The sequence below is a fragment of the Pipistrellus kuhlii genome, unplaced genomic scaffold (genome assembly GCF_014108245.1).
Source record: "Pipistrellus kuhlii isolate mPipKuh1 unplaced genomic scaffold, mPipKuh1.p scaffold_m20_p_4, whole genome shotgun sequence".
Taxonomy (NCBI): domain Eukaryota; kingdom Metazoa; phylum Chordata; class Mammalia; order Chiroptera; family Vespertilionidae; genus Pipistrellus; species Pipistrellus kuhlii.
This window is the reverse complement of record NW_023425540.1, coordinates 7,283,789-7,306,537: the sequence shown is the minus strand read 5'-3', so window position 1 is coordinate 7,306,537 and position 22,749 is coordinate 7,283,789. Positions and strand designations below refer to the sequence as shown.

General features: G+C 41.3%; 1 protein-coding gene across 1 annotated transcript in view; it reads left to right on the top strand.

The window, feature by feature from the left end:
- The first annotated feature begins 398 nt into the window (after positions 1-398).
- MROH2B (maestro heat like repeat family member 2B) overlaps positions 399-22,749 on the top strand; it is a 50,943-nt gene continuing 28,592 nt past the window's right edge. Inside the window, exons 1-15 of the mRNA XM_036410339.1 lie at positions 399-426; positions 2,681-2,742; positions 4,331-4,441; positions 5,635-5,794; positions 6,484-6,582; positions 10,029-10,173; positions 13,360-13,510; positions 13,929-14,021; positions 14,299-14,368; positions 16,736-16,849; positions 18,035-18,108; positions 19,784-19,906; positions 20,717-20,821; positions 21,671-21,827; positions 22,232-22,272. Of these exons, the coding sequence (XP_036266232.1) occupies positions 399-426; positions 2,681-2,742; positions 4,331-4,441; positions 5,635-5,794; positions 6,484-6,582; positions 10,029-10,173; positions 13,360-13,510; positions 13,929-14,021; positions 14,299-14,368; positions 16,736-16,849; positions 18,035-18,108; positions 19,784-19,906; positions 20,717-20,821; positions 21,671-21,827; positions 22,232-22,272 (1,533 nt within the window). The remainder of the gene's footprint in view (positions 427-2,680; positions 2,743-4,330; positions 4,442-5,634; positions 5,795-6,483; positions 6,583-10,028; positions 10,174-13,359; positions 13,511-13,928; positions 14,022-14,298; positions 14,369-16,735; positions 16,850-18,034; positions 18,109-19,783; positions 19,907-20,716; positions 20,822-21,670; positions 21,828-22,231; positions 22,273-22,749) is intronic.

Here is a 22,749-nt window from a genome sequence, read left to right as displayed (position 1 = left end):
AAAAACCGTTCCCGAATTTGTGACCCATGGACCCAAGTTTAGGGAGAGGAGCTCCTTTGATCTGCAAACATGGTTTGAGTTTCAGCTTCTAATTTCTTCCTTCTCAGACACAGGTCTCCACCAAAGGATCGCCATTCGGGGAGATGCTGCCATATTGTTGGTCAGCAAGAGATCAGAAGCAAGAAAATGTCATGGTGGTAGAACACAGCATCCTCCTCCACAGCAGCCCATCGCTGGAAGCTTCCAGATCAGTTTGCCAGTCAAGTCAAGGAGGGACTTGCATTTAGGGAAGCCAGTGTGAACCTTATATGAGAAACCTGCTGATCTGCTTCTTGGACCTTTTAGCCTCACTGTTTCTGATACTTAGGTGCTATCTCTTAGCCTGAAATAGCAGCAATATGTCTCAGGGCCCGGAGGAAACTGTAGGTAAGCACCGCGGTCTTCTGAGGAGTTAGGGGTGTTGTGTCTGTGTGACCATGTGCATAAGTGGGGCTAGAGGTAGAATGTGTCATGGTGGGAGATTATATTCATTAGAGGTTTGCTGAAAGACTCTGCTGAAATAAGATTGCTTCTCTCTGCTCTCCCTTAATTCCAAAATAATAAAACTGCATTCATTGTAAACCACCAATGATAGGCCCGGAGCTTGAGCGATGACCGTGGCTTGTCTTCTTTGAAAATGCATAGTCTACCTGAGGAGAAAGTGGCTACAATACAAAGAAAGACAATTGCTTTTTTCTTACAGTTACCGTAAGAAACATCCAAACATGTACATCAATTTTATAAAAGTTCATTTGAGCCAAACTGATGCCATATGCTGGGAGCAAGCTCTCAAATGCTCAGCGGAATAAGTTTCACAGTGGCTTTTCTGCTTTTGAGATTAAGGAGGGAACATAAGATTATTTGGAGGTGGGAGGAAGTAAGGCGGGGTTGGATTACAGAGTAAAGATTATGTGCTCTCTTGAGGGTGATGATGTCTTTTTAAAAAATCTTTATTGTTGAAAGTATTACAAATGTCTCCCTCTCCCCCATTGAACCCACCCCCAAGCCTCCACCCTAAGCCTTCACCACCCTATTGCTTGTGTCCACGGGGTATGCATATGTGCAGACAGGTTCTGCGGTTGATCATCTTCCACCCACCCCCACCTTCCCTCTGAAATCCGACAGTCTGTTCCATGCTGAGGGTGGTTAGGTCATATCTCAAAGGTGTGTCAACCTGGATGCACAGAAACAATGGGCAGGGCTTGCTTAAAGCAAAGATCTTTTCCTAAAGGAAATAAAACTTTTACTAAAATGTTATAGGCTTGAGGTGTGACCTGCCCCTTTAAAATTGTATGACCAGATGGCCCTGGGAGGTTATTTTCTCTGAATACCACCCTGCCCGCCCCCCCTTTTATTTTGCTCTGCTCCATTTAATTTTAAGTACTGGAAGAACCCTGTGGAAATATTTTCCCCAATTTTCAAGTATGGCTGCCTTTCTGCGTTGCCAAAAGAGACCGTACTGAGGGGCTCTGTCGTCGGGGTTGGAGGCTTGTGGGGACTCACCACCTCCAAAAGCACCTTTTCTACCAACTGTGCTGTGGTCTAACATGGCTCGTTTTCTTTGACTCATTTTTTTGTTTTGTTTTGTTTAATTTTAGTTTTCCAGAGAGCTTTCTTCAAATACAAATATTGCTGGAGAGTGCAAGTCAAAAATGTTTCGATTATTATCAGAAAAGAGTGAGGTTCCCTGAGCATGGGACCATAAGCGGACCAAATAGGGCCCAGAGGGGAGAAGATGTGGAAAGGGAGAGAGAAGATGGGCTAAGGCAGTGGTCGGCAAACTCATTAGTCAACAGAGCCAAATATCAATAGTACAACAATTAAAATTTCTTTTGAGAGCCACATTTTAAAAAATATATATTTTATTGATTTTGTACAGAGAGGAAAGGAGAGAGAGAGTTAGAAACATGGATGAGAGAGAGTCATCGATCAGCTGCCTCTTGCACACCCCTACTGGGGATATGCCTGCAACCAAGATACATGCCCTTGACTGGAATCGAACTCGGGACCCTTCAGTCCCCATGCCGACGCTCTATCCATTGAGCCAAACTGGTTTTGGCAAGAGCCACATTTTTTAAACTTAAACTTCTTCTGACGCCACTTCTTCAAAATAAACTTGCCGAAGCCGTGATATTTTGTGGAAGAGCCACACTCACGGGGCCAAAGAGCTGCACGTGGCTCGAGAGCCGCAGTTTGCAGACCACAGGGTTGAGGGAACAGAATTGCCTCACGCCATTGCCGTCTCGTGCTCACATCAGCTGTGAGGGGTTCAGCTAATGACTGAGAGCTGAGCCTTGCTAGAGGGGACACAGGTGATGCCTGCAGGACCGGAGGGATACATAGGAACTTAGCGTCTTTGATCTTCCCCTCCACATTTAATTTAGGTTTTAGGGGGGACATACTTAGCATCAGCTACTTTTGAAGTGTGTCAAGTACAGGGAATATGAATAATAAGACGCAGTTTCTGCCAAATAAGAGCTGAGAATTAAGGAGAGGAGGAGGAGAGCGAGAGAGGGGGTGGGGAGAGAAAGACAGGGAGAGGAGAGATAAAGTGAGAAAGTGGAATCTTTTGGGGACTATTGATTGTAATTAGCAGGAGGGCATGTTAGCACACACTTAATTCTTTCTCCATGCATTGTAGAGACTTTTGGATATATTAATCTCACTATCGGCATGCTGGGCAGGGATGATAACATCAGCAAGGTAAGGAGAAGAGAGAAAAATCTCTCTCCCATTGACTTTTTGTAGCCTGGTTATTGCAACATTTCGTATATGCCCCTCTTTGCCTCAATCTCCTCTTTTCTCTTGGGCTTCTTATGTGGCAATCAGTTTTTCACTTACGACAGTCATTACAGTGTCTAACCAATTCTATCTGGCTTTTAAAGAATCAGAGTATCCAATTCTAGAAGTTTGCCAAAGAATGCCCCTGTCTGTAACCTTTTGCAGGAAGATGTGGAAAGAGGAGGACGTTGGACTCACAACCGTGTGGATTACAGCTGTAGGATTTGAGGCGCCTCTGAAAATCCCCAATCACCTCCCCTAATCAGCTGTCACGCTAATTCGCAATTAGCAGCTCTTTCCTCTGAAGGCTATGCTGGTTTCATTAACCTTTTATAAAATAACCGTATTGCTCTCCAAACAATAGTGCATCATATTATATTCCCTCCTCACAGCTTTATAAGGTCTTTATTATGATTCTCATTTGACAACTGAGAAAAGGGAAGCATAGAGAAGTTACATGAGTTGCCTGAGAACAGAAGGACTACATCTACTAGGTGCGTCGAACTCAATCAGAGAAGGGGCCAAAATCTAAAATCCAGCCTAAATCGAGGGCCGAATGGTTTACTGAACAGTCATAAACTGTCATTGTGATGGAAACACAGCGGAGTGCAGTGATGACAGCGCGGTGCGGGCCACATTGCAAGGCCTGGCGGGACGGATTTGGCCCGTGGGCCTTGTGTTTGACACATGTGATCTAAACACAAACCTGTCTGACTCCAAAGTAATGCCCCTAGTGATTATTCAATGTAGCCTCCCTGGGAAGGGCAGAGCCCAGTTCTTCACCTCTTAATCCAGTGGTTCTGAGCCCTGACAACATGTTAGAGTCTGTGTACAAAGAGGGCTCTTTTACGTGTAAATGTGGGGGCAGCTCCTGCAGGTACATGCTTGGGGCTGTGGAAGATTTCAGAACACCAGGCTCCCATCTTCCAGAGGCCATGGGGCCAGCCAGGGATGTGGAAGAGCCTTCACACGCTGCATCTGCTCAAGCCATTCAATTCCCAGAGTCTGTAGCTCTAAAAAAAAAAAAAAATATCACAACTTTCTCCCCACAGAGACAAGTGAAACAAGAGCCTAGCAAAGACATGAATAAAGCAAGGGCCTAGAAATCTCCCTTAGTAACAAGTTTTGTAACTTAGTGGCCTCTTTGGGAATCACTTTTGTTCCTTAATCACTTTTGTCACTCCCTGGTAATAAGAGCAACAATGAGGTTAAAGGGCATTGCCATCCCCTGAGTGCCCTAAGGGAAGACTGCCGAGAGACTTTGGTTGTCAGGCAGCTGACCTCTGCCTTCAGTTAGAATTTGCCATAGAAATGTAGTCCTGTTCATTAAAACAGTCTTTAGAATGAACTTGGTTCTACGTGAAGACGGGTATCATGTTCAGGAAGCCCCAATGAAGACACATAACATCCTCCGGTGCAGTAATGAGGCATTGCGTAGTTTAATTTGCATTTCATGAGATTCCTTTAGTTCTGCAACTCACATTTCTGTGTATCCCTTGTACGTTCACAGGAAGACATTTATAGTCATCTCACTTCTGTCATTCAGAATACTGACATCTTGGATAATGCCATTGTCCAAAAGTTGATTTATTATGCTTCTAAGGACATGAGAGACAACAACGTAAGTTTGATTGTTGATGATGAGTCTGTGTCACCACCAGCAACAGGTCTCTAAGTGGCCTGGCTTCACCCATGTAGACATCCATAAGCTTTTCATACATTGCTGCCAGGACCACAAATCCCTTTTATTTGCTCTTCATGGTAACCTGTCTACAGTAACAGTGTCTGTTATTTACCCTTTCACAGATGAGGAAACTGAGGCAAAGCTAAGAAAGACTTTAGAGATAATATTACCCAACCCACTTTTATATGAAGTAGTTGATGTCTAGAGAGGTGTTTTTTCCAAAGTGACAAACTATATTACCAGAACAAATGACTAGAATCCAATGTCTTTGGGCTCCTGTATAAATTTTTATTTCTTTGTGTGCCTACTTATCTATGTACATAAGCATTGAATCTGAAAATTATTTGCAGAAAGTATGTAGAGTCATAGGATAATGGTATTGTCTTCCAGAAAGGATTTTTACTTGTTTACCTGCTAAGGGAACTAACAATCTATGATTAATTTCAGAGCTTGAGACTTTTTTAAGGCAACTTCTCAGTAGTAGGGTTGATAACATTTACCTAGTTTATATAGAGAGGATAAGTGGCGATGAAAGAAGACCCGGCTTGGTTGGTAAACACAATACGGTGTACAGATGATGTACTGTAAAATTATGCCCCTGAAACCGGTATAATTTTATTAACAAGTGTCACCCCAATAAATTCAATAGAAAGGGGGGAAATGGCCTACTTCACCATTACCAAAAGCAGAAGTCCCTCCAAATATCTCCAATATCAAAGATATCATTAGATCAGGACAGTACAAAAACACAAAGCTCTGGACTCTTAGTCCCAATGTCCCCCACTGTGGCCTTTCCATCACAGCAATTCAACCACAATAATTCATATCACTCAGACATAAAACATAAAGTCTATGTTTTATGGTGCTTGATCCACCAGCAAGAAAATATGTATTGACCCCAAGTTTACAAGATTCCTGTTAAAACCTAGTTTGAAAGTGAACTAAAATCACCTCCTCTTTCCCAGCTCCTGGCGCCTACTCTGTGGCTTTCACCCTAGGTTTATAAACAACCCCTTCACCCTCTATCCCAAAGCCAGGGGGACTTACAGATGTTATGTATCTTATTTCCCCTCTGCAGATTCACTCTGCTCTTTCTCTCCTCATTGCTGTTGCTTTCCCTTTCTCCTCAGGTCCCCAGAGAAATCAGAATGCTAGCTGGCGAGGTTTTGGTGTCTCTTGCTGCGCATGATTTCAACTCTGTAATGTATGAAATGCAAAGTAACTTCAGGATCCTGGAGCTGCCAAATGAATTTGTTGTGCTTGCTCTGGCCGAACTGGCAACCAGCTATGGTACAGAGGGAATAGTTTCCTCATTTCCCTGGGAAAAAGCCCCCCTTGACTGACTGTTGAAAACCCAAATGGGAGCAAACAGCAGAAGGGAGCGCATATTTAATAAAGCAGAAGGAAGCGCGTATCTACCAAACATTGACAGAGGGCTTTGGGCAGCTGTGTACTTTATAGGCAGTGATGAGCCTGCCGACTGCCATTAGTGGGTCTGTGCTGCTCTGAATTTGGCTGGATTATCATCCACCCTCACCTTCCCTTTCATCCAGAGTTGTGTTTGCAGAAGCACATTTTCCACATGGCATATTCTACAAACCAATGAACACTTATAGGCAGTATGGGTTTCTACACCACTTTATTTAAGAGATATTTATTGAGCACCTATTATCTGTGCTAGGCCATTGTTATGACAGAAGGGATGCACATTAATGAAATCATTATCCAAATAAGTAATTGCTACTACACATAGGTGGCCAGATAGCTAGTATCTTACGCTAAGCCAACCATTCCTTAATCCTCTAACTACGACCTGGATGGTGGTGGGGCGGGATGGAGAACATCCTCCTACAGCCTCCTCCACCTGCCCATGGCAGCCTGGAAGTGCTTGTTGTGGGCGGTGTTGATAGGAGGAGGGAGGAGTGGCGAGACTCTGCAGTGTGAAAAGATATTGCCTTTCTCCTCTTGTCCCACTGCAGCGTCCCAGAGCATTCCCTTCATGATGATGACCCTGCTCACCATGCAGACCATGCTCAGGCTGGCCGAGGAGGAAAGCATGAAGGAAGCATTCTGCACCGGTGTGTACCCTGTGCTTTCCGCTTTAAGACCGGTCTGGTCCTCTCCAACACCCACCATTTACCGAGTGCCTACCATAGGGAGAACCCTCCACAGAGAGCTCTCTCTCTCAATCCTCATGACAGTTCTGCAGAGTAAATGCTTATTAGACCATTTTACAGACAAGAATCTGAGAGCCATGGAAGTTAGGCAATTAACCCAAGGTGGCGACCCAGTCAATGAGATGCAAAGGTGGCCTTCAAGGCCATGTCTATGTAACCACCCAATATATAATCTTTCCACTGGGCTGTATGGTCTCTATTTCTACTAGTCTCTTTAATTGGATCACAATTTCTCTACAAGGATGAGGGCTTGCCTGCTCTTACCAGTTGGCTGAATTTTAGCGTGTCTTTGTAATGCAATCCTATTTAATAAAGAGGAAATATGCTAAGTGACCCTCATGCTGCCGCAAAGATGGCAGTGCTCGTAGCCAATAAAGAGGGAATGTACTAATTGACTGCCATGCGCTCAAAGGTGGAGGCACCCACAGCCACAAAATGGCAGCACCCAGTCCCCTCAGCCCTGCCAGAGTGACGGGCACGTGGCAAGGTCAGGTGAGCCCAGCCACTCCTACATCTGCCTCTGGAGTACCCCCCAGCCGCCCAGGGCTGGTGCGAGGCACAGGCAAGCCTTGGATGGTGGCTTCCCAGCTGACGTCTGAGGTGCAGGAAAACCTCAGCTGTCAGTTGCCCAGCCTCCCAGGGCCACCCAAGGCTCAGGTAACCAGGGCCTGCTGAGGCAGCAGCAGAGGTGTGATGGGGTGTTGCCTTCCCCTGATTACCAGGTCGCCTCCTACCCCTGAGGACTTCTGGATGTGAGAGGGGGCAGGCCGGGCTGAGGGACCTTCCTCCAGTGCATGAATTTTCATGCACCGGACCTCTAGTATCATAATAATGATAAATAAATAATCTAATCAAATACAAGCAATCACAAAATCAAGGAAAATAGGTAAACAAATTATGGTCATAAATCCCCACCCCCACTTTTAAGTTGAAATACATCTACAGTAATCAAGGGTCTACAGAGAACAACATGCCCCAGAATTCCTAGGGGAAAGCACTTACAGTACAGTGAGAGGTTTTCTGGAAGGCTGTAGAGCACATGTGTCAAACACAAGGCCCGCGGGCCAAATCCGTCCCACCAGGCCTTGCAATGTGGCCCGCACCGCGCTGTCATCACTGCACTCCGCTGCGTTTCCATCACAATGACAGTTTATGACTGTTCAGTAAACCATTTGGCCCGCGATTTAGACTGGATTTTAGATTTTGGCCCCTTCTCTGATTGAGTTCGACACCCCTACTGTAGAGGCCTAGATTCTTAACTCTGATCTGCCCCAGAGCCATCAGGTGCCTCCACTCTTCACTCAATCTCAGTTTTCACCCAAAAAAAACACCATCAAATAAAGTGAGTACTAAGATTCCTTCCACCCTTAACATCTCTAATATTAATATGTTGTATTATTTAAAAGCCAATACTGTCGTGAATATCTTCTTTACCTAGCAGGCAAGATTATTTTACTCTATTTTTGCCCTTTTCCTCTTGTTCTGTCCTCAAGGAAGATAATTTGTGTCATTGTTTTTATTTATTTTAATATTTGTTTATTAAATTAATTGGGGTGACATTGGTCAACATAAACATATAGGTGTCAGGTGTGGGAGAAGGTAATATTTATATCTGACATCTACTGAAAATTGACTATGTACCTGGGCACTGCCTTGGGTATTTCATTTAACTTTCACAGTAATCCCATTAAGTAGATAACATTTTCCTCCATTTTGAAGATGAGAAAATTAAGGTTTTGAGAGGGTAGACAACTTGCCTGCGGTCGCACAGCTATTATGTGTCAGAGCCACGATTTGAATTATAACAGCCTGACTCAAGGACTTAAACAACTATACTAGATTAGCACACTTCTCAATACTTTTTGCTATCCCTACCTACTATGACAGCAAATACTGTGTTCTGCGAATAAACTTTGGCACTTCTACTTGCAAAATTAGCAACCAAGAAAGTAAGAGGAACTAAAATCAGAAATCATGATGACAATGAATAAGAGAATTCTCTGTCTTTGTGTTATCAAGTCATTTAGTGCTCTTTGGTCTTAGAGCAACTTCTGCCTCACTGCCACTAAAGAAAAGGTATAAAGTTCAACAGCCATCCATCCACCCATCTATTCACTCAGTCAACCAGCAAATAAGTAGACCCTGTATCCATTGACAGAAGATCAGGCCTTCTCTCATGTTACTTATAGGCCAGTATGAGACACACACACACACACACACACACACACACACACACCTGCATGCACAAAAGATTATGATAAAGTGTATTAGGAGATTGGAATAAAGAGTTCAGAGGGAATGAATGAGCCAATAAGTGGCAGCTGTAAAGCTAAGATAGATACTTGGCATCTTTACTACAGTTTTCTTTGCATAGGAAACACCCTTGAGAGAGTAAACTATGAATTTTCTTTATCATCAATGAAAGGGGTAGAATGGGGGCTGAAGGAAAAAAATAATATTATTTCATGCACTTGGTACAAATTCATATGGGATAGTGACCCAAATGGACATTTTTGAAGACCCAAAGTCTTTTTAAAATTTTATTCAGGTAAAACAGACACGTAGGAAGGCATATAAATGAGAAGTCGATGAGCTGTAACAAAATTACCACATCCATTTGACCACCACTCAAGTCAAGAAGTAGGACATTGCTAACACCCAGATGTCCTCTTTGTCTCTTTTCCCAATCATCTCCCTCTCCATTCTTTCATAATCTTGACTTTTTTTTTAACCATTTCTGAGATTCATACATATCATTTTGTGTAGCTGTAGTCTATTTTTAATTTCTATATACAATTACATGTCTATATTATAATTTAATTTTCCATTTTATCTATTAGAAGATATTTGGACTGTTTTCTGTTTGAGGCTCTGACAACATCCTTAAAAAAACAACAACACCTTCATATGAATATTCTTAGTTTCTAGTGCCTATATATATGCATATATAATTATTACATACCTAGGAGTGGAATTTCCTGGTCACCAAGATCATATAGTCAACCTTGGTAGATAGTATCAAATAGTTTTTTGAAGTATTTGTATCAGTTTATACTCCCACCAGCAGTATGTAAAAATACCAGTGGTACCTTCATCTTGTCAACACTGGTTATTTTTCTTAGATGTTAGCCATTTTGTGTGGTATATAATAGTATCTCATTATGGTTTTAACTCACATTTCACCAGTGTGGCAGGACACTTTTTATATGTTTATTTGGTATAATCATAAGATTTTATAGAAACTATTACACTATATTTCCTAATCACCAGTACTCTCTTCTCCAATTATTTTGTGGTCCTTCCTACCATTATATTTTTCTCTGTCTGTGGTTATTTTTAAAATGCAGCCCTTGAGAAGTTCAGCAAGGCCATTTATAAGTACGTCAACCACTGGAGAGATTTCCCCTATCCCAGACTGGACGCCAACAGACTATCTGACAAGATCTTCATGCTGTTCCGGTATATCATGGAGAAGTGGGCACCCATGACCTCGCTAGTGAGTGGGACCCCTGACTGGCTTATCAAATCTTTTGTTTTTCCTGTTTCAAATCCATATTTATTCATTCTGACTTTCAACTAACATCTATTTAGTCCGCAGGACACACCAGACACTATCCTGCATGCTGGGGATACAGAGATATTAAACAGACCAGAATTCCCACAGTCAAGATAAAAATGAAAAGAATATATAGAATGTTAGTTATTTCATGTCTTAGATACCATAACCCATATTTGGGCTAGTCCCTGGTTAGGAAAACCAACAGTCCCCAGAAATTTCCTGTGTATGTGGATATCACATTGAAATAACATCCAAATAATTTGCTTGGCTGCTTCATAATGCTGTAATTCTTTATGGAGAATAGATCACACAGTGCGTATATATAATCCCATTCTTATTTTGCTTAATTGCTATAATTTTTTTAAAGTGGCCTAAATTATATGCTAGTTAATCTCCTGTTGCTCCATTATAAAATATTTAATATGTAGCTACCTTCTGGAGTTCCTTTTCTGTGCTTTGAGCTATGAAGGCATTTATTTTTTAAATGCTGGGTAAGTTAAATCATTAGCAAGCATGGAATTTTGAAAAATATCCTACAGAAGTATTTTCTTTAAGACCCCTGAAAAACAAAATTCAATACAAATTTGGTGACTACTTTCCTAACTTCCTGCAAGAAGAGTTAGGCAAGTGACAAGAAGGTTCATAAAGTAATAAGGGAGCACAGAGAGAAGCACTAACTCCGATGATGAGCACTGGAAAGGCTGTGGCATTAGGACTGAACTTTTAACCCCCGAAGTCATTTAATACAGGGAAGGCAGGTGCGCTAAAGAGGGAATAAAACCCACTGAAGCATAGGTTGGGATGGGATTACATGCACACATGAGAGAATCTGGTGGGAAAAGGCAAAAAAGGGAAAATGGGATAGAGAAGCAGGAAGAAATAAAGCTGGAGAGGTCTTAGCCACATAATAAAGAGCCCTGAATACTATTCAGGAACGTGGTTTTTTTGTTTTTGTTTTTGTTTTGTTTTTTAAAAATGAGACACCTTTAAAGGTTGTAAACAAGAATTTGAGTATCAGAGTAATCGTCCTGCTATCAATGCTAAAGATGGATGGGGCATGGGGATGGAATAGGACAAGACTATCCGGAGGCCATGGAAACATTCCAGGCCATGAATGCTAATGGATCTGTGAATGTAGTACAGATAGTACAGATCTAAGGAATCACATGTTGAAAAAGAGGGTCGCAGGGGTCCTCAAACTTTTTAAAGTGGGGGCCAGATCACGGTCCCTCAGAGAGCTGGAGGGCCGGACTATATGAACTACTAATTCCTACTGTAACACCTCGGCTGCACTCACTGCCCAAAAAACCTGGCGGGCCGGATCAGACTCCTCTGATGGCCCGCAGGCCGTAGTTTGTGGCCCGCAGGCCGTAGTTTGAAGACACCTGCCGGACTTGGCATCCATCAGGTGTTTACAATGAGAGAAATGGAGGCATCTGGGATGGTTCTTACATTTTCAACTGGAATGTTCTTGAGCCATTCATCCATGAGAAAAACAGGAAAAATAACAAACACATTTGGGGCAGTAAGAAAAATATGTTTAATTTTAGACATTTTGACTTGAATGACTATGGGATATTCAAGAGGAGATATTAATAGGTTTGGGGATATTCAGGGTTGGTGTTAAGATGAAAAGCAAAAACTAGATACACAGATTTAGATACCAGCTTTATATACCTGACAATTGAATAAATGGTTGCGGATAGAAGAGTACATATTGCATTATCAGAGGGAACACTTTAGAACCTAGAATGAATATCAATCCACTGTGCTGTACACCTAAAACTAATACAAAATAGTGTTAAATTCAAACTATAATTGAAAAATAAGATTTTTAAAAATAATATCTAGGATGGCAAAGTACCAAAAATAGAGTTTGGGGTGGGGGAAATAGATTTTTAAGGGAAAGCAAAAATACACAATGAAGAATTGAGAATGTGTTGCTGAAGAAGTGGGAGAACCAAGTGGGATGAGCTTTTACAATCTAAGAAAGAAGGGATTGAAGCAAAGAGAAATCTAGAATCCATTGGCATAGTGCCCAAGCAAAAACAAAAACAAAACAAAACAAAAAAACCTCTTGAAAGGTATTCATTTCACAGAAATCTGCTGGAAGAAGCAGCTTAGCAGACACAGTCTTGAGTGAAAATAATGATGGTTGTTATTAACCATTAAGTTTTGAAGTGGTTTTCATTCAGAAAAAAAATTAGCTAATAGGAAACAGCTCATTATATAAAGGTATGTAGAAAAGGTAGAATGTAACACTATATATTTTAAATCTTTCAATTTTTTAAAAATTTGAATCCATAGAAAAAAATATTTTTAAAGGTCAAATAAAAACCATATTAAAAATACCGGTCTGTGGACTGAAAGGTCCCAGGTTCGATTCCGATCAAGAGCATGTACATTTGTTGCGGGCACATCCCTGGTGGGGGGTGTGCATGGGGGCAGCTGGTCGATGTTTCTCTCTCATTGACATTTCTAGTTCTCTATCCCTCTCCCTTCCTCTCTGTAAAAAATCAATAAAATATATTTAAAAAAATACATCAAGCTGTGATTATCTGTGAGTATTGTGGGTACAATGTTCTCTTCATCATAACTCAGGGAGTTTCAGAACTTTAATAATCAATACCTGTTACATTTATATTTTATATTTGTTCATTTTTTATGTCAATGGAAACCAGCTTATAGTGGATTAAGGGATAAATGGGAGAAGGGAAGAGGAAATTGAAAATATGAACTTCAAAAAGCTGAGATCAAATGTCAGAAAAGAAAAAGAACTGGATGAGAATGACAGATGGTCAAAGAAATGTAGAATCAAAGAACTTTTTAACACTAGGGAAATTTTTAACTCATTAACATAGTGAAAGAAAGTGACTATTAAGAGAGAGGTTAAAGAAAGAAGAGGGGTCAGGTATTGAAATGAGATACAGGTATAGATATAAATATAAATATAAATGCCACATACAATGCTCTTAACCTAAATATATTTTGAAGTTTTTAAAAAATATGTCTTGGTTGAAAGCAGTGAGGAAGTTTCTGGGCAGAAGATGTAAATCTCCTGGTGTTCTGAGACCTGTACAAAAAGCATAATGAAGAGCTACCAGTGCTATTTCTTTGCTGCCTCTGCAGACTTTGTCCGTCGTGAAGGCCCATGGCCCCTCAGTGAGCCTGCTGCTCCATCGGGAGGACCTCTGTGAATATGCCCTGGACCAGGTACCCTGGCTCCTGAATCAGTATAGTGACAAAGAGATTGACTTCCATATCACCCAGGTAAGAACCACACCCTGAAAAGCTGATTCAGACAGTCCACTGGCAACCATCCTAGAGCATACAAGGCTCAGGAGGCCCCGGGGAACCTGAAAACCTGTTCTGGCAGCTGAGCTAATACCGCTTGAGAAATAGGATAGCAAGAAGTTGGCATAGCTGGATGTGGAAACTCCAGAAAGGGATTACTATGATTTTTTTTTTTCTCCTCAAGCTGATGAAACAGTGAACAAGGTAAAAGGGCCAGAATCACACACACACACACACAAAAACAAACAAACAAACAAACAAAAAAAACATGCACACAAAAAACCTGGAAATGGCAGGACGGTTATGGGTTCGTTCTCCTCATAAATCATGATCTGCCTTCCACATCCTATGTTTGTTGCTTCATGGGGAGCCTCCAACCAACCTTTGATTCTAGAGCCTGGAGCAAATACTGACTGCGGCCGCCCTTTATGAGGTTGCCCTTCCGAAGGACTTGAAGAGAAGCATCTTTGTCAATCTACTTCACCAGGTAGGAAGAGTGTGCTCAGAGGGAAGGTAGGGGATGGTGGGGGTAAGGGAGAGAGCCAACCAAAGGACTTGTGTGCATGCATTTAAGCTTAACCAATGGACACAGACAACAGGGGGTGAGGGCATGTGAGGAGGGGGGTTAGGGGGAGTAATAAGGATGCATATGTAACACCATAATCAATAAAGAAATTTAAAAAAAGAGCATGCTGTCCAGATGGATTGTTTTGTTTGCACTATCTGTTTTAACATCTACCACCTGCTTCTTCCCCCTCGTTCAGGTGTGCAGAGTTCCAGAGCCTCCAGAGAAGGAGAATGAAATGGAAGCTTCAAACTGTTTCCTCATTCTAGGTAGGACCAAGATCCAGAGGGTTTTTAATAAAAATGTCTCCAAGTGATGACGCTGGTGATGATGAAGGGTTGTACAAACTGTCGCATTAGTTTCTAACACACACACACACACACACACACACACACACACAGTGACACAGTGTTTCTTCAACTCACAGTGTTCTGGGCCTTTCCCTACCTTACCTGTTCCCCAAAAGAGCAAAATATATAGAGTGACAAATCCTCCCAAGAGATAAAACTGTCAGTTCTAAAACCAGAAAACTCCCAGGTATATTTTGGATCTTAATCCCTTATTGAATATATCGTTGGCAATTGTGTTTTTTTTCTTCCCCATTTCACACATGGCCTTTTCATTTTATTGATGGTTTCCTCTTCTGAGCTGAAGCTTTTTAGCTTAATGTAGTGCTGTTTTTTGTTGGTTGGTTGCCTCTGTCTTTGCTGTCAAATCTAAAAACTCATTGCCAAGCTCTGGCCAGGTAGTTCAGTTGGTTGGAGCATCATTCCATGCACTGAAGGGTCATGGGTTTGATTCCTTTCTGGGTACATACCCAGGTTTCAGGTTTGATCCCTAATCAGGGCATGTATGGGAGCAACTGACTGATTGATGATTTATTCTCTCTCTTCCTCTCCCTCTCCCTTTCTCCCTTTTTCTAAATTAATGATTATGATCATAATAATAGATTTTACTGCTTAAAAATTAATAAAATAAAATAAATAAAAACTTATTGCCAAGACCCATGTCTAGGAGCTTGTTCTCTATATTTTCTTCAAGGAGTTTCATGGTTTCAGATATTACCTTCAAATCTTCATTCCATTTCTATTTTCTTTTGTATGGTGTAAGGCAGAGATCCAGTTCCATTTTTTTTTTTTAATGTGGCTGTCCAGTTTTCCCAGCACCATTTATTGATAAGACTATCCTTTTCTGACTGAATAATCTTGGCTACTTTGTCAAAAATTAATTGACCATATTTGCATGGGTTTATTTATAAGCAAACTAGGGTGAGTTGGTAACCTCTTGATATTTGAGATTATTTCAAACTATATCAAACCCAAAGTCATGCTTGTTTCCCACTAGTCACCTCCTACTATCAATTCCTGACTCTCTTCCTTCTCTTACTCTCCTTTTCTTTTTTTCTTTAAAAAAAAATATTTTTAATTGATTTCAGAGAGGAAGAGGGAGGGAAAGAGAGACAGAATCATACATGATGAGAGAGAATCATGGATTGACTGCCTCCTGCATGCCCCCTACTGGGGATCAAGCCCACAACTCTGGCATGTGCCCTGACCAGGAATCAAACCCTGACCTCCTGGTTCATAGGCCGATGCACAGCCACTCAGCCACACAGACCCGGTTCTCCTTTTCTTCTTGCTCTCACATCACAATCTCAGCTATCTCCTGGTTAGAAGAGGCACCAAGGTCTCAGGGTCAGGATACAAAACTGTGTTCCTTCCAACATAGTCCCTGAGGACAAAAGACAGGAATAACCTATACCTCCCCCCTCCGCAAAACATGTCAAGTCTACTACTTCATTGATACCTTTTTATTGTTTTGAGTTTTCTTCTGATTTTCTGTTTCTATAGTTCTCTTTGCTCTTTGCCCCAACCTAATTAACTTTCACTTTAACTCTGACAATTTCAAAGCCAAACTGCGTTATCCTAACCAGTTCTTTCCTCACTGTTCCCTGCTTTCTACCCTACCCATGTTTCTCTTTATCTCCAAAGCTGGTGAGCATCACTCCGACTTCTGCCTCCGTGTTCACAAGGTGTTCTTGTGGCCCCGTGTCTCCTCTCCTTTTCTTATAAAGGCATCAACCCTATTCAGTTAGGGCCCACCCTAATGATTTCTGCCAATTAAGCTTAACTTGATTCCATCTGCAAAGAACCTATTTTTCAAAATGAAATCACATTCACAGATCTGAACAGGAGTGAGCCCAGGTCAAGACAGTTATCTTAGTAATCAAGCTGCTTCGTTATTTCTGTGATACCATAGAAGCAAGAACATCATAAAATCTACCTACCAACCTAACGGTGACTTTGACAATCCTCACATAATTTCCTTATTCCCAGTCACAAATATTTTACTTGCGCCTGGATGGGGTGGGTCAGTGGTTGAGCATTTACCTGTGAGCCAGGAAATCATGGTTTGATTCCCTGTCAGGGCATATGTCTGGGTTGTGGGCTCAACCCTCAGCATGGGGTGTGCAGGAGGCAGCCAGTCAATGATTCTCTCTCACCACTAATGTTTCTGTCTCTCCCTCTCCCTTCTTCTCTAAAATCAATAAAAAATATTAAAAAAAAAAAAAAAAAAAAAAAAAAAAAAGAAAAAAAAAAGAGTTCATGTGATGCAAGTATTTCTTAAACCTGCAGCCCATTCCAATCCTGCAGACCTGATGGGATTTTTTGATGAACAAATAAGAAGTAATAATGAAGTCACTCGAAAGGGGATCTTGACTTTGTTACGATTGGCAGTCAAAGCTGGAGGTAAGTAATAGGGATGAAGCCAGAGTAGTTTATTTTGTACCAGGAAGAAAATTGAACCCGATGCTCTAATCCTATCCTATGACTTTGGGATATTTATAGAACATTATATTCAAGTGAAACTCTATCTTCCTCAATGTCTACAATCTATTATTTTTAAACAGGCATTTTCAGTTACCTCTCTTCTTTTATTATATTTACCTAATGAGTTGAGAAGGATGAGTAGAATACTTGCAAATTTAATTTAGAAGACCTGGTAAGCTGGTTAAGTCACCCAATAAACAAGTAAGAAGAATGCGTAATATTCTAGAGATTAGTTCATTTAGAAAAGAGCAGAATTTAATAAAGTGTCATATTTTTAATTCCAAGAAGCACATATTTTCATGATATTGGAACATCTATACTAATAAAAGGGTAATATGCTAATTAGACCAGACATCTTCCGGACATCCTTCCAGACAAAGCCACGGTGGCAGGGGCTGAAGCAGAGGTGGTTAGGGTCAATAAGGCCAGCAGGGGGAGGACAGTTAGAGTCAATTAGGCTGGCAGGGGAGAGTAGTTAGAGGCTAAGGAGGCAATCAGGCCAGCAGGCAGAGGTGGTTAGAGATGATCAGGCTGGCAGGGTAGTGGTTAGGAGCCAGCAGTCCTGGATTGTGAGAGGATTGTCCAACTGCCAGTTTAGGCCAGATCCCACAGGGTGCATGAATTTTGTGCACAGAGCCTCTAGTATCTTATAATTTACAGCATTTTAAATGATAATCAGCCACTATAGTGTTTTTTATGCACTATAAAATAATGGTGCCTCATAAAGTTAATATCTTGGATTTATAAAATACAATAATTATTTCTGCACTACATCATAGTAGTTTTAAAAATTCAGTTATCATTGGTATTTATTGAAAAATCAAACAAGAAATATGAAATAGTTTCACAAAATTTAGAGCTGATCCATTGGATGTGATGGATTGAATTCACTTTGGACTCTAACTTCATTTTGATGAAACCAAATATAATACGGAGCAAATAAAGCAATCAACATCTTTAAAGAGTTGGAAATGAAGAGATAAAAGAGATAACATGTTAAGGACAAGAGACTTTACAAATACGTACCATAGTGGGTTTTCATCAATCCTAGAACATACTATACTCCTACTTAATCATGCCATCAATTTCACCTCTGTCTTTCAGAGCCCAACTTGAGGGATCAGATCATTTCAATGGAAAGAGCAGTCAAAGGTGTCATGGGTGACCTCAGTATAAAAGTAAGAAAATTAATGGGGACTTTTATTCAGTTGGTGGTAGTTTTAGGAGTAAACAGTGTTGACTGTTTAAAGTTTTACTTATGAGATTGCATTATAAAGAACTTTAATCAATTCTATTATTCAAAGAACTCTATTTTTCCTCCAAAAGATAAACCAAATCAAGATAGAATTCTAAAAATAGTTAGTTATAATGTATCTTCCTCCAAAAAATAATAACCCCTGAGCATTGTTCTGTGCATAGACATCCTGTTTTCCAAGCATGGAGTACCTACGCGAGTCTTGCATTAAATAGGTTGCTCAATAGTTCCAGGTTATTTTATCAAAGTCATTCATGTTAGGAAAGATGTAGAACTTATGCTGACACGAATATTTAAAAATTAGCAATTATAATTTTTGTATGAAAATCCTATTTCATTTGGATTAGAACCCTACATAGAAACCAGTGAAGAAAATTCCCCTAAGAAGCTTTGATTGACTGTGACTGTGTTCAAAATAAAAGTTATGCAAAAATGGAGTGGTTAGATGAAAAAACCTGACCTAGTAATTGGCCAGGCCAATTAATTAACTACTAGATTTTAGGGTAGAATAAAAGAGCACAGAAACTTTAAGGAAGGCCAGCTCCTCAGGCAAAAACAGAAAGACAGTGAACCTCTTTTTTCTTCACTTGGGGAGACTAGTGGGTGACCGTTTTGCTAATTGCCACCATGTAGCTCTGCCTCCCTGTTCCAAATCATCCTTTTCTTCCCACCCTCCATTAAAAGACCCATTCACTAAGGCAGTGGTTGGCAAACTCATTAGTCAACAGAGCCAAATATCAACAGTACAACGATTGAAATTTCCTTTGAGAGCCAAAAACCGACTTCTGCACGTGGGCCACGAAGTTTCAATCGCACTGTTCATGCACGCCCACACGTGGTACTTTGTAAAAGAGCCGCACTTAAGGGGCCAAAGAGCCGCATGTGGTTCTCGAGCTGTGTTGACCACTGCACTAGAATTAGATCTGAGCTCTTCTTCCTCCAGAAAAGTGATTCAGTAAACTAAGGAAACCAAATAGATAAAAACTTGTAACAGGGGTTCATAACCCCCCATTCCCGTCCCTGAGGCCAGACATATTTCAGGATTCAGAATTTTCAGATTTTAGAAAATCATTACCATGACAATAACCCATACAGTCAAACCCATTTAATATTTCTGCAGGAAAATGTGTAGATAGCCACACTACATAAAGTAAGTAAAGATTACAAATAGCTTTAAAACAGTTCAGTTTGGGGTTTGCTGCTAATGAGTTGGCACCAAATAAAAAAAAATAAATAAATAAAAAAAAAACACAAAATCTCACTTTTCCGAGTTTTTTGGATTTTCAGTTGGTGGGTGAGGGATTGTGGAACCTGACTTCAATGTGCTATCTTTCGTTGAGGATTTTACAATAAAAGTGAGTCAGTGTTTTAGCCCACAGTTACCTATATTCTATAATAGAATATATCAAAATAAAGGATATGTCTTGGGAGCTAAGAAGAACAGATTTTGGTTAGATTATAGGAACATTGTTCATTTTATACCCCCTTTAAGAAAATATTTTCACTAAATGACCCATGAAGGTTAAAGAATAAGAGAAGTTAAATTTCCATTCTGCCCAACATAGTAAGTCGTTGCAAATGCATTTTTCTAACTCTAGGTAAGAAATTCCACCCTCCTCCTCATCCAAAGCATGTGTGAGAAAAGCTACATTGAAGCCCGGGAAGGCTGGCCGCTCATCGACTATATCTTCTCCCAGTTTGTAACATGCAACAGGAACCTGGTAGGGAGAGGGTGCACTTTTGAGCGCTGCCTTGTAACAAGTTCGGTTGACTCAACTGGGTTTTAGAAGAAATGCCCACCTGTGACTCAATGCCTGATTTAGAAGCTAGGTTTCACTCTCAGCGCTTCTAGCGATAGTTTTTCAGCCTCTAATCAGTTCCCTTTCCACTGGCATCACTTCTGGCTTATCTGAAACCAAGTAATTAAACCACAGTATTCCCTAAGGAGGGGCAACCTGGCCTCCGAGGCCTGGGAGTGGTGTGGAGAGAGGCCGAGCAAGGAGTTGTTTAGGGAACATAAGACATGAGGATACTTGCTGCCCTGGAGATGCCTTCTTCCCTTTGAGCAGTGGGGAAAGCATATGTGTAAGGTCTCAGAGATCTTAGCAAGTTCATAACAACTGAAACCAGAGTCCACTTGGAAGCATTGTCTTTAAATTTTTTGTCCCAGAGAAAATGGCAAAGGCCTGACTGAGAGAAAGAGAGAGAGAGAGAGGGAGAGAGAGAGAGAGAGAGAGAGAGAGAGAGAGAGAGAGAGAGAGAGAGAGAGAGAGAATATCTGCAGCTCAGGAGTCCTCATAATTTTTGCTTTTCTGCTTCAGTCAGGGGTGTTTTTCCTCACCCATTCCTCCAAGAAGCCTTTGAAAATAGGGATTAGATGCTGAAGACCAGGCCGGCCAGGCTCCATGAGCCCCTTAGGTTGAGTGGCTGCGTCCTATCCTCCACCCCACAGTCTGAACAGTCAACACATGCAGTCGGAGAGGCCCATGGCAGGGATTCTGAACAAATGGCCTGTTTCATGTTTCTTGAAGGAGAAACCTAACTCCCATGAGGACGAAGAGGGAGAGAAATCTGTCCGAGCAACAAGCTTGGAGGTCTTAAAAAGGCTGGACCCGCTGGTCATTGGGATGCCTCAGGTAAGGGGTCTTTGTCACCACCAACAGTTACTCCGATCGCCCTTCTAAAGCTCTGCCTGCTTCCCCTGTGTCATCAGCTTTCTAATGTTTTGATGAGAGCAAACCAAACCAAAACAGCTTTCTGATGTTTTGATGAGAGTGAGGTGATTGTGATGCCCAGTGCCCAGCACATATTATTTCGTCGAAGACCGGTATCCAATTCATTAATTAAATAATGTCTTCTCTCTGGATAGCAATTGGCCATTTATCAGCACCTTTATATATCATCTCTCTTCTTCCCCTAACATTCCTAGATAAGCTATTAGGTAATGAAGGTGGTTCAAAGCGGTGGCTGCTAACCACGCCCATTCCTCTGGGGAGGTAGACAAAGCACACATTCTTTGGCTTCCCTTGAAGCCTAATAGAATCTGATCCTCAGGGTAGGTGTCTTGGAAATCTGCATTTTCTGTAAGCTAAATCACAAAAGTCAGGAATAGTCACCAGGCCAGAAATACCTGGTGCATCCAGGAGTCCATCAAAGACCAGTTCAAGCGGGTCAGAGGCTATTCCTAAATGGGAGCACTTGAGAGGAGAACCCAGGGATTTAGTGCCTACAACACTTTCTTACATGAAGAATCCACTGACCTGCCCCCAATTCCAGCAACAACCCCATGGAGAGATGCCGACCAACATTCACTGCAACTAGCAGCTAATATGGATGTGCTGTGCAGAGATCTTGTTCAATGACTTCATTCTGATTTGGCCTGTAGAGCAAAATAACAGGAGGGGGGAAATTTCTAAATCAGTGAGGACCAAGGAGAAGTTATGGAAAAGCATGAGCCATCCTGCATCTTGGCCTGTTTCCCGCAGGTGCTATGGCCACGAATCCTGACTTTTGTGGTACCTGCAGAATACACAGGGACTCTGGACTGCCTGTTCAACATCATTCGGAGCCTGGCTATGGCAGAGGAGAGAAAGAAGAAGAATGCCCCACAGTCAACAGCCCTTGTCATTTCTACAGGAGTTGGTTTGTACATTCAAAAACAAAGCAAGCCCCGGCTAGTGTGGCTCAGTTGGTTGGTTGAGCATCATCCCATGCACCAAAAGGTTGCTGGTTCCATTCCCAGTCAGGGAACATGCCTGGGTTGTATGCTGGATCCCCAATAGTGGGCATGCAGGAGGCAGACAATCAATGTTTCTCTCTCACATCAATATTTCCCCCCCCCCTCTCTCTCAAAATCTTCCTCTCTCTTTGTCTCCCCAAAGATCTTCCTCTCTCTCTAAAAATCAATAGAAAAATATTTTCTAAAAGATAAAACATTTATCTGAGACTCATTTCCAGAAAGGCCATAGGGCTTTGATAATATACCCAACCCAATCTGAAATTTGCTAGCCCCTACAACCATAATGCACCTTGCTTTCTCTTTCTAGTGAAACTTCCTTCACCACAGCAGCTCCTGGCCAGACTTCTGGTGAGTGAGTTACGAAAAACCAATGTGGGATAAGTGGAAGCCAATATCTGCGACTCGGGTCCAAGCAAATGCTAATAAACATTACAAAGACTCCAAACCAAAAGAAACACTGAAGGCATAGTAAATATTCTGCTGTACTAATGACACTCATGAAACTATGTAATTGGCTAGATTATCTTCTCACTCTGAAACACTTGTTAAACTTTTTTATTTTAAAATAATCATAGAGTGAATCTGATCCATAAGTGCCATTGGAACAACTTCCACATCTATTACTTAGATTGCATTCTCTTGTTTGCTCCATATGTATCATTTACTTAAGCATTTGTTCCACATGCCCTTATTTAATTAATAAATATATCCACAGTGTCGGCACCTTTCACTGATTTCTTCTCTGAAATAGGTGAGAACAGCTGGTGTTAAAAGATTAGCTAATGTAGGAATCAAGGGAATTCAGGACAACTGTAAAAAAAAAAA